This window comes from Rhinatrema bivittatum, chromosome 7, assembly GCF_901001135.1.
Source record: "Rhinatrema bivittatum chromosome 7, aRhiBiv1.1, whole genome shotgun sequence".
In the NCBI taxonomy this organism is placed as follows: Eukaryota; Metazoa; Chordata; class Amphibia; order Gymnophiona; family Rhinatrematidae; genus Rhinatrema; species Rhinatrema bivittatum.
The window spans coordinates 129,381,627-129,395,941 of record NC_042621.1 but is presented as its reverse complement, the minus strand read 5'-3'; the positions used below and the strand labels follow the sequence as shown (position 1 = coordinate 129,395,941).

Below are 14,315 nucleotides of genomic sequence, written 5' to 3'. Positions count from 1 at the left end.
ACCAATAACAGTAGCAGACATATCCCTACCTTCCTGGGTACACATCCCTAAAGACATATCCTCAGTGTGGAAGGCAGGTCCCAGCTACAGGATCACTTCCTGCTACTCCAAGGTGATGTATTCTTGTCTGGTAACCTTAAGAATATAAGAATTTCCATGCTAGGTCAGATCAAGGTCCATCAAGTCCAGCATCCTCTTTTCCAACAGTGGCTAATCCAGGTCGCAAGTACTTGACGTATCCCTTAAAATAGATCTAATTCCTGTTAGTCACTCCTAGAATTAGCAGTAGCTATTTTTAGTCTATCTAACTAATGTTTTATGATCTTTTTCTCCAAGAGCTTGTCTAAACCTCTCTTAAACCCCACTGTGCTATTTGCCTTGATCACCTCTTCTGGCAATAGATTCCACAGCTTGAAAGTGCATTGAGTGAGAAAGCACTTTCTTGCGATGAGGTGACCAGACGGCACACAGTACTCAAGGTGCTGTCGCATCATGGCTCGATGCACCATGGCTCCATTGCTTTTCGGATTTGAACTTCTGCATGCTTTGAGCTGAGAATTGCAACATAGTGTCTGCAAGGACTTCAAAGTCCTTTTCCTGGGTATTCACTCCCAATACAGAACCCAACATTGTGTACCTGTATTTGGGATTATTTTTCCCTATGTGCTTCACTTTGCACTTTTCTATATTAAATTTCATCTGCCATTCAATTGCCCGGTCTCCTAGTCTCACAAGGTTCTTCAGCAGTTCCTTGCAATTTGCTGCTTTTTTAGCTAATTTTGTGTCATCTGCAAACTTGATCACTTTTGAGGGCAGAGTCCACTTCATCAGACTCTATGCTCAAAAACTCATCCCTCAATAAATTGGCTAGTCTTTAAAGTGCTTCTTGCCTCTTGTCATTTTTGCTATACCAGGCTAACATGGCTGTTCCTCTGAAGATTTACATTCTCCATAGTCACAGATATTAGTTTTAGTTGCCCCAAATCTACACCATTAAAGAATTTTTCAGGTGTGGGTATGTTCCCAACATCATCCGTCATAAAGTCTGAAGCAAAGAATTAATTTGGTTTGTCTGCTATTTTCTTGTCTTCCCCCAGCACCCCTTTTGCCCTTCAGTCATCTAGCAGCCCAGCTAACTCCCTCGCAGGCCTTTTGCTTCAAATGTACTTGGAAAAGTTTTTATTATTAGGTTTTGCCTCATCGGCAAGTTTTCTCAGTCTCTCTTGGCCCTAACTACTGTTTACATCTAACTTGCCAATGCTTATGCTTTTCCCTATTTTCATAATTATGCCTGCTTTGCATTTTTTGAACAATGCCCTTTAAGTGCCTCCTGTACCATTAAACTGCACTGGTAATCATTTGGTCTTCCTTTGAACATTTTTCAATGTATAGAATACGTTTTATCTGAGCTTTCAAAATAGTATTTTTAAACAAGGTCCATGCCTCATACAAACTTTTAACCCTTGCAACTGCCCCTTTTGGTTTTTTCCTAAAAAATGTCCTCATTCTATCATAGTCTCCATTTTTAAAGTTATATGCTACCATAGTAGTTTTACAAAATATCCTCCCTCCAGTGATTGTCAAATTAGATTATGATTATGATTGCAATTGCTTAGCAGCCCCACTACAGTTACCCTCATATCAGTTTGTTCCACTGAGAACTAGATCTAAAGTAACTGCCTCCTTGTATCTCCTCCATGAGAATATTATTTATGGCATCTAGAAACTTATCCTCACTAGCATGTACTGATGAGACATTGACCCAATCAATAATAGGGTAATTGAACTTTCCCATTATTATTGTGTTGGCAAATGTATTTGCTTTTTTAATTTCATCTAGCATTCCATAGTCTGTTTCTTCATTTTGGCCAGATGGCTGGTAGTATACACCAACTGCTATAATTTGTGTGTGTCAAATGGTAAATGCTAGTGGTATCATCCTCTTATGGGGAAGCTAGACTGTGTATTAGCGAGACAGTGGTCTACAGTTGGGCATTTGTGTGCTTTTATTTTGCTTGAGTGCAAATATTAGATGTATTAAAATGTTGCTATATATGTTAACATTTTTTTCAATAAAAATTTTTTGTAAAGTTCGCTCAGGCACTTTACATTTGTATAATTTAATTTGGCTAGTGCCTGTTGATTATACCTTCCAGTATTATTTACCCTGGTGGTTTCAGATATTCTAACACCAATCTGGCATTCGCATACAGACATTTTAAAACATGTTTTTTTTTTTTTTTTTGTACTTTCATTTCTCTTTGTATTCACAACCTGCTTGTTAGCAAATTATACAGGCAGTTTAGAATAATTCACATCTGGGTGCTCTTTGTTTACATCCACCTGGGCTTTTCGGCCTTAAACATAACCGCTCTACTGTGAAATTCTAACATCACTGTCTTGTGTGTGTCACGGTTTTGCCTGCTGTGTAGTCTTTCTATGCCATGGTTCAGCCTACTGTGCAGTGAGAGGGGCCCACTGTCCTCAGTGGGCCCCTCTCCCACATGGACGTGCGTGCATGTTATAAAATCCGATGGATGTGCGCACATGCGGGTGGCGCACGCAAGGGGGGGGGGGGGGGGAGAATTTATGCAAAATTTGCCCGGCAACGCATTCGGGCCTTCCCCAGTTCCCTCCCAGTCTGCTCCAATTAAGGAGTGAACTGGGAAGGAACTTCCTTACCCTTCTACCTAAACTCCTTCCCTCTTCCCCTCTGCTCTCCACCCCCTAAACCCTACCTATCCTTTTTTTTTTTTTTGTTTTAGAACTTACTTCAAATCCCGGCTGCTGCCACGCGAGTCTTCAGGACAGTATTCAATGGCACTGTCCTGGCCCGCCCCTTCAAAGAGGCCCGTTACTTGTTCGTGTACCGGGGTTTACGCGCGTGGTTGGGCCTGTTTGAAAATGCGCACGGCGCACGTATACCCCGGATTTTATGCATGCAGGCCTTTTAAAATCTGGCCGATTATGTTCTGTCATTCTCATGTTTCAAGTTGATTCATGAGTGCATCACTCATCATTGATGGACCTGTTAGTTTTGTTGATCTACTGTTAGATTGCCACTGTCTTGGGGATGCTAGAATAGAAGAAACAGCAGGTTGAGAGAGCGGAAGCCGGTTCATGGGCAGTGGTGATAAATTTATGCAAATAGGGGTAGGATCAATTAGTCAGGTTCCTCCCTTCCATCAGTCCTCAAGCATCCAGTTCTGATCTGTGGAAAAGTTGGTAACCTTGGTGAGATGGGAAGGAGGATAGGAAGGACCTAACAGCCTGTGCCCCAGATCTTTGAAGTACCTACCAAACCCCTTGGTAGACAATACCTCTTCTTGACAATATATTAGAGAAGGAAAGAACGAGGTAGAGAGACAGTCGTTCCATGAAAGTATGTCTCAGCATTTCTCCACAGGAGTTTGCAATCTGTGATTCCCTCTTACTTGGGAAATGAGTGCACCAGGTGGTAGTGTGAAGATGGGAGAGCGTTATCTCAGTTTTTTTCAGTTACTCCAGTATTATATATATATATAGTTGTCCTTCGTGCTTCTTCTGTGCTTACAGAAATTAAAATAAGTTCATAGATGTAATGGGGTATCACTAGGCCTGACTTTGCCTGTCCCTGATGAAATACATTTTGTGCTTTTTAGAAAAAAATCTTTCTTAAATGGTCTTGTTGGGGGGGAAAAAACAACAATGCATTATGAAATATATTTTTAAAAGTGTTCTTATAATATTTCATGTATAATCTTGGGAGGGCAGGGGATATGAGCCTATTTTTGTAGACGTGAAACTGAATAGAAATTGACTACTGTAAGTACTGATCAACAGAATCTTGCACAAGAAAAGTAAAATGCATTCATATTACAGAAGTTGCTGTTCATCTTATGTGCTTAAGGACAAAATATGCTTAATGTGTCATAGTTGCTGGTCACAAAATAAGGCTGAATGTTGTATAAGGGCTTTCTTTTTCTTTCTTTCACAGATTTAGGCCTTGATCAGTTCTTAGTGAAACGCTATGATGGAAAGGTGAGAAACCACTATTTTTTATTTTTTCAAGTACATTTTTTAAAATTTAATTAAATGTTATCTATCTGCAGTCCTTCTGAAATGTATTGTGAAAGAACCATTTAACTGTAACTGTAGAAAGTGAGAGATCATATACTTTCTAACCTGAGAGCACTGTCATCCCAAATGAGATCAGAATATATGACAGATGTGGTTCCTAAGATTATCTCACTACTTCCAGATCTCCAGCAATTTCAGCATCTTGAGGGTCTAGCAATTCAATAGATCTCCAGCAAAATTTCTGAGAACTACGGCAGAGATCTGAAAATCAGAAGGAAAGCATGCCAAGGAAGCTTATATCAGTGCTGATCCCTTTCCAGGAAAAGCACGGATATAAGTAAATCTTCATTCTCGTCTGTTGGACCTGTGTCGTTTGAGTGCTAGAATAATATCTTGAACTGTCTCTCTAAAGGACCATTTCCAAGGTGCCTTCTCCCCAATATTTCAAAGGTATAGCTCACCTGTTCCTTGAAGCAACAAAGTCACATGCTACCAGGATGTCATTGCAGGCTGACTTAAAGTACAAAGAGCAGTTTTTACATCACTTTATATTGATTATATATAACAGCTGTTGGAAATCTTTGGTCCTTGAGAACCATAAACCGCTCTGGTTTTCAGGATATCCCTGAAGATGAATATGCACGAAACAGATTTGCATGCACACTGCCTCAACTGTATTCAGATCTCTCTCTTGCGTATTCATTAGAGATACCCTGAAAACCAGAGAGGCCTGCGGCCAAGAATTCAGAACAAAATCCATGGCTGTGGCATTCCGCAGTGTTTCAGCATGGCTGCTTGAGAGCAGAGCTGTCATGTAAGGTACAGCAGAATGCTCTGCAAATCGTTTGTAGCTTAAAATGACTTCCTTTAGAAGGAGTTGCCAGGTTGGATTTTTTGGGGTGTATTTGGCTCCTGTGCTCCCAGCTGATCGAAAGTTATTTTTACCTCCATCTGACTGTGGTGAGGGGGCTGAACATCCGTATCTTTACATAGCTGGCTTTGTTTTGACCTGCTGCCTCTCAATGGGGGAAAAAAAAAACCCAGCCGAAACACGGCCATATATTCCCAAGAATAGACAGGGCCGCTGCTAGCATTTTTGCTGCCCTGTGCGGAAAAATTACTGGGCTGCCCTCTCCCATCCCCCACCCCATTCTTTTTTTTTTTTTACATAAAAGTGTTGTTTCCCCAACAACCAACACAGAATGCATCTGATGAAGTGAACGATCCTCGAAATCTTTAATAAATTGATTAGTCTATAAGGTGCCATCCGACTCCTGTCATTTCAGCACACAATAGAAACTGTCAGTTTCACGCTCTGTCCCAATCCCCCTTCCGCCACCAAAAAAAAAAGCCCTGCACCCTCTGGCAATCAAAACTATGAAAATTAACACTCCCCTGAACCTATTTTACCCATCCACAGGTCCAAAATGTCTAAATTGTGAAGGAATGATCCCTAGTTCTCCTTCCCCACTTACCGGTTATATAAAGTTGATGCTGGCTGTGCCCTGTAGCCAGCACCAGTTTGCTGAACAGAAAAACATGCACTGATTGTGGTGTCAACGAGAAAACCTTGCAAAAAAAGACACTTGGAAGCCATATAGTACTAAGCCTATTGTAATGCGTCTTAGGTGTGGGTTTGGCCTTTGGACAGCCAAAAATGTAGTAAAAATCCCATACCAAAACAGTAAACTGCAAGCACTCAAACAGGAACAACCCTATCTATGAAAAGGCAAATATTACATCAGGCCCTAACACCTCCTATTAAGAAAGCAGAACAAACCAGTCTGCTCCAAATTCCTACATAGAAACTATACACACTAACAAAATACCTCACCTTGCTTACACATGCAGAACCTGACCAAATAGAGAATAGAGAGACCATAAATATAGACAGAAACTGAACTGGAAACTCCAACAAGCTAGACTCTGTATATTATAAAGCAGTGGAAAAACAGAAACATCACTAATCCTCATAAATCAAACAATAAAATCAAGAAATATACATGAATCATAATAACCCATACTAATAAAAAGAATATTGCAAAAACGGTGCCAAATAGAATAGCATCCAATAATTAAGAACCAATATAAAAAGTTTTAGACATTTCCAAACGGCAATAAAATATTTCAAAATAACAGACAAATCAAACGCCTAATAATTAAAACAAGAAGGGAATAATACCTCGCTTTCTATACCCGAAAACTTTTGATTTTCAATCACCTTCAGCTTGTTATGGATTAGTGGGGGTGGCAAAACATTTTCCCTCCCTCCCTCCCCCACCAAAGGCAAGCTCCCAATCACACACAAACACATCCTTTCCCCTCAGTTAGGCTCCCATTCACATCCACCCATCCCAAATAGGTTCCCATTCACACCCAACTCCCCTCCCACTTCAGACAGGCTCCCATTCACAACCAACCAACTAACCTACCCACCCACCCACCCATCCCAGGAAGACTCCCATTCACAAGCACATACACACACATCCCCCGCAGGCAGGTTCCTATTCACTCACACACCCCATCCTCCCACAGGCAGGCTTCATTTACACAGTCTCTATGCACGCAGGGTCCATGGGTCTTTCTTGCTGCTGCTGCTGCTGCCACCCAATGCCTCATTCCTTGGAAGAGAGGAGGATTCATCGCTTAGAGCTGTAAGTGTCCGTCCTGCTGCTCCTCCACATGTGCGGGCTGGCCCGCAGTAGTCAACACTGGCAGTGCTAGTACTTCCTGTAGGCTCATCTCTTGCATCGTGAGATGACGATACAGGAAGTAGTAGCACTGTGAGTATTGAGTACTGGGGGGGGGGGGGGGGCCAGAACAAGAGGGAGGGATTGCAGAACGAGCTCCCTGTTTTCTTCTGCTGCTGCCTCCGGTGACTACACGACCTTTCGCTGATCCCTTTCCAGAACCCCCTTCCTTTGCAGCTGCCACCCTACCAGGTGTGCCGCCCCATGCAATTGCATGGTTTGCACACTCAATCATGCCGGGCCTGAAAACAGAAGTATGGTTTCAAAACTGTTTTGGATTAGGTGTGATCAGTTTCCATGAAATTTAGTTTACATTTTTATATTCTGTTTTACACAGTGCAAAGAGTGCAGATTACAACACTTAAAACTCACATTTCGAGCAAATACTTGTACAGAACACTGAAAAGAAATGATTAAACTTAAACCATAATAACAAAACAAAAATAATATACACAAATTATAAAAGCATAAAATAATACAGTGTGGACCTTCTTTGAGGAGAGAAGAGTATTATCACTGCAGCACAGGAATGTGCTACAGCCATGCATTGATGTGGCAGAGAGGACAGAATGCAGAGACCCAGTTATATGATTGCAATTTCTGTGGATAGCTAAGAAGAACGAAAATAGAAAAACTGGCCAATCTGCAGCCAAGGCTTCAGAAACAAGTATTAAATTCCACTCTCTCAAGTCTTTTTGATTAAAAAAAAAGACTTAATCCACCGTAACACTGTTTCTATGCCCAGTTCTCTTAACTGTACAACAGAAGTGGCTGAAAGTTGACAGGGACCCTGTTGCTGTAAAAATAGGCAGAGTGCCTGGTTTCTCACCATCCTGTCATGGAGCAAGATTTTTTTTCTTTGCTACCGGATTCGGCAAACCATATGGAATTATGGGAAAACCAACCAGTCCGGAAAGAAAGAAATGGGTTGTGTAGGGGTGGGTGCATTTATTTTTGCCAGAGGGAGAGGTAAATTGCCTTTAGTAATCCCTGAGTGGGAATTGAACCCTGGATCAGGGCCCATTGCTCTGACTACTGCAGGCACAGGGCTTCTCTCCTTCCCACCTTTTGGTCTTCCAGTTGGCCACCAATCACCTCCACATGGCAAAAAGTGGCGAAAAGAGGATGGGGTGGGGGAGATTGGAGGGATGAAGGATGACATGGCGAGGCTGTAGGACTGGAACCCAGGGATGAGAGACTGAAGGGAGGAAAAACTCCAGGAGGGGGAGCTCACACAGCAGTAGGAAGAAAGGAATGGCCCAGGAGTGGAGGCCGCAAGAAGCAAGGCATGGCCTGGTGTGCTATCTGAGAAAAGAAGCGGAAAGAAAACAGAACCAAAAAAAGGACAAAATCCAGACGCACACAAGTTGTTGGAAAACCACTCCGGTTTTATTATGTAAAATAGTTAGAATATTGGAAATTGCATGCAAATATGCCACAAACTTTCCACAGCATTTCAAAAACTTGGGCCACATGATTTACCCTGGGCCACTGCAGGAAACCGGGGGCAGTTAGTTTAGGTGAATCAGAAAACATTGACCCATTAGCGTCTTTACTGGTCAGTGGGATTCGGCAAACCTATAACCTATGCCAGTGAAATAGCAGAAGGGCTGATTTTCCAAGTGGAAAGTTGGAAAATCCCTGTTTTTCCAAGTGGAAAACCAAAATACTTTGAAATGGAGCTCATTCACCGTCCAACCTGGAGCCAGGCAGCCACCTCAGATTACCTCACTATACAGCCATGCAGCTAGCTTATTTCAGCTGGAGCACTGCTTGCTGCCTTCTCAGCCAGTTCTCTCTCCCTTACTGTGTCCTCTTTCTTTTTGAGACTTCTTTTTTTTTTTCTCTTTTTGTGACAGTGCTGCAGCATGTGCAAGTGTCATTTTCTTTCTGCATCTAAAACCTTTCCAGGGTTGCAGCTCAATCCTGCGTAGAATACTTTATGCTGCCTTAATACTCCTCGACTTGTAGGCCGTCATTCACAGACCTTTGCGCGTTGGCTGGCTTGTTAGTATTTCCTGGAATGTATCAGACTTGCTCCTTTGCCTTTCAGGGGGACTGGGACAGTCTGATGTGATTTTGTTCCCGGAGAGAACGAGCGGTCCTGATGCATGGCCTGACTTTTCGTGACTAGCAAATGTGCTCACTTAACTGGAACAGACATTTTATTCTTTTTCTGAAAAGGAAGCCTTAAGAGAGGTGATTTAAATTCGTCATGCTTTATTTCCTTATTTTGTGATACAGGGTGCTCCCCCTTTATTTTTTGGTAGACTGTTTGCAGCATCAGTATTTTGTGTTTAGTGTACAATATATTTACCTGTATAGATTCCGATGCTTGTTTTGCAAACAAGATTTCTCTTGCTATTGTTAAATGGAAGTTCAGATGCTTAAAAATAGAGGGAAGTTGTATCTCTGTCATTCTCTGCATCAGTATATTCGGTATTGGATGCTGTAATGGTAGTACATAAGTCTTCTTTTATTCTTAATATCTTTTATAAGTTCACAGTGTCTTAAAAATGTAGATGCTAGAGAGCATTTCTGCCTTGATTTCCAACCTCCCTGGCCATGGTCGACCTTCGCCTCCAATTTTCTCCTGCTCTTTTAGTCTTTTTTGGAGCTATAATGCTATCAGCCTTCTTTTGCAACTAGCAGAGGGTTTTTCCCGCACTTTTAACACCACCGCCTCCCAATCTAGCCCAGCCATCACTGTGACCATCTTCCTCCTGAGGGCTACAGAATATGGTTCCTCCTGGGGGCATGCGACCTGAACCTGGCTAGTAAGTGTTGATGTTCAGCAGTGACTGAAACTCCCCTCTCCTTGTGGGCCGTGAGCCTTGTCTCTGTAGCATCTCCAGCCCTGGCTGGCCTAAGGAGCAGAAGCCGCGTTCAGAAATCAAACCCAGGTCGCCCACAGCTGTCACTGAATCGTCACACCGGTCCCAATCAATTCTGATCTTTTGAACTGCCGTATATGCTTGCCTGCTCCTCTTTGCAGAGAGTTCCTCTGCCCATATGAATTTTTCAGCATGTTAGAGAAATTTACATAGATTTCTCTAAAAGTCACGGAAAGGTCACACTAGTGACAGGCTGTTCCTTTTTTCCTTGCATAGTCTTAAAAGTGACAGGATCTGGAAACTCAGCTGTCCAGTTCCCAAGGAAGGAGAAGCAGCCTTATATGCAGGTATGAGAGCAAGGGAAGCAATCTGTGTAAATCCCCTCCAGACCCGCCAGCTTATTCAGAGGTAGATCCTGCAGCATTTACTTATTTGTAAAACCCCAGAAAATGCTCTGTTTGCAGGGATTTAAATATCAGTTTAAAAAAAAAAGGAAAATGATTACCAGAAGGAATTTTTACCATCGCATATAGTGATGAGGTCCCATTGTTCCTTTTCATTACAAGGTCATATTTTATAGAAAATAAAAGCTATACAATATGTTGCCTTTGGTAACACACAAACATATTTGTGCACCTGACATGCAAGGTACTGAGATGCAGCAGATTGGCCACTTCTTCTGTTTTCATTCTTAATTATCCCTAGAAATTGGAATCATCCAACTGAGTTTCTATACTCTGTCCTCTCTGCCACACGTTGCCCATGTTGCAATGATAGTACTGTTCTCGCCTCATAGAAGGCCCACGCTGCCAAGGGATGAGATACTAAAGAGACTAAAGAATTGGATTTTTGCCCTAGGATTTCACATTTTCTCATTTTGCTGTAGTCAGCCGTCTATATTGAGAAGGTTCAAGTGGATAGTTCTTGTCATAATTATGTCTCTAGGCCTTTACAGAAGAAAATTACCGGAAGACTAGTGTTTCAGTACTGAAGAAGGGATGATCATTGACTAGGTCACTTGATTTTGTATCCCTTTGTTTCTCTGGACAGCTGCATTTGGGCTCTTCCTTTCTTTTCATCTGTATCCAGAAATGTTTTGCAGAGTTAGTTCTTTCTTCTAAAGCAAGTAATTAATTACCTACTCTCTTTGCATTTTGAATAAAATAATAAATATAGATTTATCTCTGTTCCTTACCTTTTGTGTACTGGAGAATTCTTAATCAGATCCCAATAATTTAATATGTGTGCGTGTCTTTTGCCCCAGGTCAGTTTCCTCAGGCATTCCTGCTCCCTGCCTTGGGCTGAGGCCTTGAAGGGGAAATGTCATTGGTGACTGAACCCTTCAGCTTTATTCAGTTTTAATTGTTTATTCTCTGTTTGATTTTTGTAAACCGTTATGATGGCTGCACCGAATGACGGTATATAAAACTGAAAAATAAATAAAACTAAATAAATAAATTCTCTCCTCATGAGCTAGTAGGTCTCCTCTGCAGGAGCAGTGGTCCTCTCTCCTTCCAGGCACCAAAAACCTCAATTTTTCCTTTCAGTGTTCATGCTTTTCTTCTTGACTTCAGTCATAAATGTTATTTTTTCAGTGCCTTAGGTTTTCAGCAGCTTTAAAGTTTTGCTTTCCTTTCCTCGCTCTTTCAGATCACCTATTCCACAGTTTTTTCATTTGTTGAAAAAGGGCATTGGGCAGGCCTTTGATCATCTTCTCATGCAAATGTCTCCCCTTTGGGGGAAAAAAAAAAAAAGTTTTCTTCTTATGATTTTGCATCATTGGTTTTTCTCACTGTGTCAAACCAATGGCTTTAAAATATGCATGGAAGTTGTTTACCACTGCATTTGTGGTGGGAAGGACCACGACACTAATAGCTGTCAAATCTGCTGCAGATGTCAACCAGAGAAGTTCAGTTCCAGAAGGAAAAGCTCTGTGCCTTCCTAGCCAGTGAGTTTAAGCACAGCTCCAGGAAGCTGCCCTCTAAATCTCAATATACAATCTTGGAAGCAAGCTATAGTTATCCTGGTGGCCAGGTTTCATCAGAGTCATCAGTCTCTTTGATGCATTGCTGTAAGGATAGGCCCAAGAGTTAAGACAAGCATTGATCTCCTTCCTTGAGTCTGAGCAAGGACTCCAAAGACTTGTGCTGTGTAGCAAATGGAGGCTCCACCGACATGGTACAGTTTCTTGATGCACTGCTGCAAGAATCGGGGCATGTCTGAGGTTTTACATAATCTGAAGCAGGCATACTTGGAGGTCTGCTCAGCCTCTGTACTGCGGCTGCTCCATTACAGTCTCTCTAGGGCAATCTTGATGCCTTCAATTTGTCCCATAATAGGATTTTCTGAAAAGTGTAGTCTCCTACAAGGCCTGCCCCATCATCATCATCCACATTGATGCAAAACTGAAAAAGAGAATTTTGCTGATACTCATCAGAAGCATGCTTAGAGCAAAGGGTCAAGCACAGATTCCCTCAACCTTGATGTGTACGTCAAATAAGCAATCAGCTTAATATGTCACCTTTGTCTCTGAGTATTCTAGTATTGACAATGACTTGGCACCCCAAGTGTTTCCTGAGGAGACTGCTACAAGGCTAGAGACACTTATGCAGCCCCAGGAATCTAAGCTATCTCCTAGGAAAAACTGAGTCAAGAGAGGTCCCATTGACTCTGGCAACTTCCAGGTTGGTACCATCTTTATACTCCTTAGCGCCTCAGTATATAGAGGACTGAGAGTCTAAGGAATTCTGGTGCTTCAATCATTTACCTGCTGATGATAGTCCTGAAGAAGACTATTCTATATAATTTTTTTCATAGCTATCTCTACAACAGAAAGAAATGCATTCTCCATCTAAGCACCTCTCATTCCCAGGTTTTGTTCAAAGGATCCATTGTATTTGCAGGTACAAAAAGAACCAAAGGAAAAAGAGTGAAACAGTAGTTGGGTCCCCCTTCCTCTACCGCAGACTCCCCATACTTTACCAAAATACTAAAGTTAATGATTCTCCAGCTCCTCCCATCTTCCCTAGATGCATGATCTTAGTATATATGTGGGATAAAATAAGTCAAAATGGGACGGGAGTAATCCCCAGTCATTCCTGTCCTGTCAAATCCTTTTGTCAAAATGGTGGCGGCTGGTGCCATTTTGTCTCCTATCTGGAAGGCACTTACACATAGAAGGTTCATCCAGCTTCTTGTTTCTTTTGACCCCAGTAGACTCGGTGTTGCCGTGACAAAATGCACCATTTCTAACCAGGTAATACACTGCATCTCCTTTATTAGTCTTGGTCTGGGTTAACCTTAGTCTAGCATGTCAAGGTCTTCCTCCTTGAGTACATTTGCAAGGCTGAAACACAAAGGTCAGTGAACACATTCATATCACATTTTTGTCAGGAACATAAATTCAAACTGTTGGTCTGTTTTCCATGGCCTTTTCAAGTAGGAGATGCCAAATGCCTTCTTCCCAAAGGACCCGTGATATGGTTATAGGTTGTCCTTCTATTGTAAAAAAAAAAAAAAATCCTCCAAAAAAACACACGCAACAAAAATATTCCTGCCTACAGATGGTTCTTGCTGTTCTCTTTTTCTTATTAAGGAATCCCTTAGCTAGACAGTCCCGCTCCTGACGTGCTGAACCTGCTTGTTTTCAGATAAAGAAAAGTTGTTTTCTTGCAGCAGATGGTTCTCTGAAGACAGCACAAACCCTCCTTCTAGGGAATTCTTCTTTCCCTGATGTGTCTTAGCTAAATGGGAACAGAGAGAAGCTGTTGGACCGCAGCAGCATAGGAAGCCCCTGGATATGCAGAGAAGCTTGGTGCCTTGACCCACTCGTGTGGCTGAATTGCGTTATTCAGAGAACGCATCTTACAGTTAAGCAACTTTGCCTTCCTATGCCTCAACATATTAGAACAGTTACAAATGATTACAATGTAAGAGAGGGTGTCAGTCTAACTTACAAAGAAAAATGCACTCACCAGGCATCGTCATGCTTCATACAAGTAGTAAAGTACATCCGGAATTAATGTAACGTTTTATTCTAAAAGTAACTTTTCAAACTCTTCAAGCAGCTGCCCCGCATTTTCTTTGAAGCTGCCATGTTCAGACCACGTCGCAGTGTACATCACACCACAAGAACTGAGTAGTTCTTAATGAAGGTGTGTGATGTCACTTGTGATGTCATATCCACTGTGGATAAATGAGCTCCACTCTTCATGAATTATCGTGTCCCCTTGTGTGATCATGGCTGCTCCCAAGGATTCAGTGGGAGCAGTGCAAAACTTTACGTTTCAACAGCTTAAGAAGGAAGTGCCCAGTCAGAACTTCACTGTGACTGCATATTCAAGTATGGAGCGGAGCCCTACCCTAAGGGCCTGGTTTTCAAAGCGCCACACACACGTACCTAAAACCCTGTTTTATGCGTGTAAATCATGCTTTGAAGGTCAGCCCCAGGGGTTGTGCAGGTGAAAGTATATGCATAGCCCAGTTCCATATGTATTTTTACATGGAAGAGGTGTTCTGGGGAGGTAGAATTTGGGACGGAGAAGGGATTTACGCCCATACTCTCAATTTGCAAAAGTATGCACATAAAGGTACATGCAGAGAGTTATACCTGCTCTGAGCGGGGTATCACTCTCTGGGCATGTTACCTTCCCTGTGATCTACTCGGCCCGAT

At 42.1% G+C, this 14,315-nt stretch overlaps 1 protein-coding gene across 7 annotated transcripts in view; it reads left to right on the top strand.

Moving 5' to 3' along the window:
- The window catches only part of MICU1 (mitochondrial calcium uptake 1), a 512,953-nt gene that overhangs the window by 283,995 nt on the left and 214,643 nt on the right, over positions 1-14,315 (top strand). For all 7 annotated transcript variants that reach the window (XM_029609124.1, XM_029609121.1, XM_029609122.1 and 4 more), the window contains one exon: positions 3,977-4,020. In XM_029609124.1, coding sequence (XP_029464984.1) covers positions 3,977-4,020 — 44 coding nt within the window. The remainder of the gene's footprint in view (positions 1-3,976; positions 4,021-14,315) is intronic.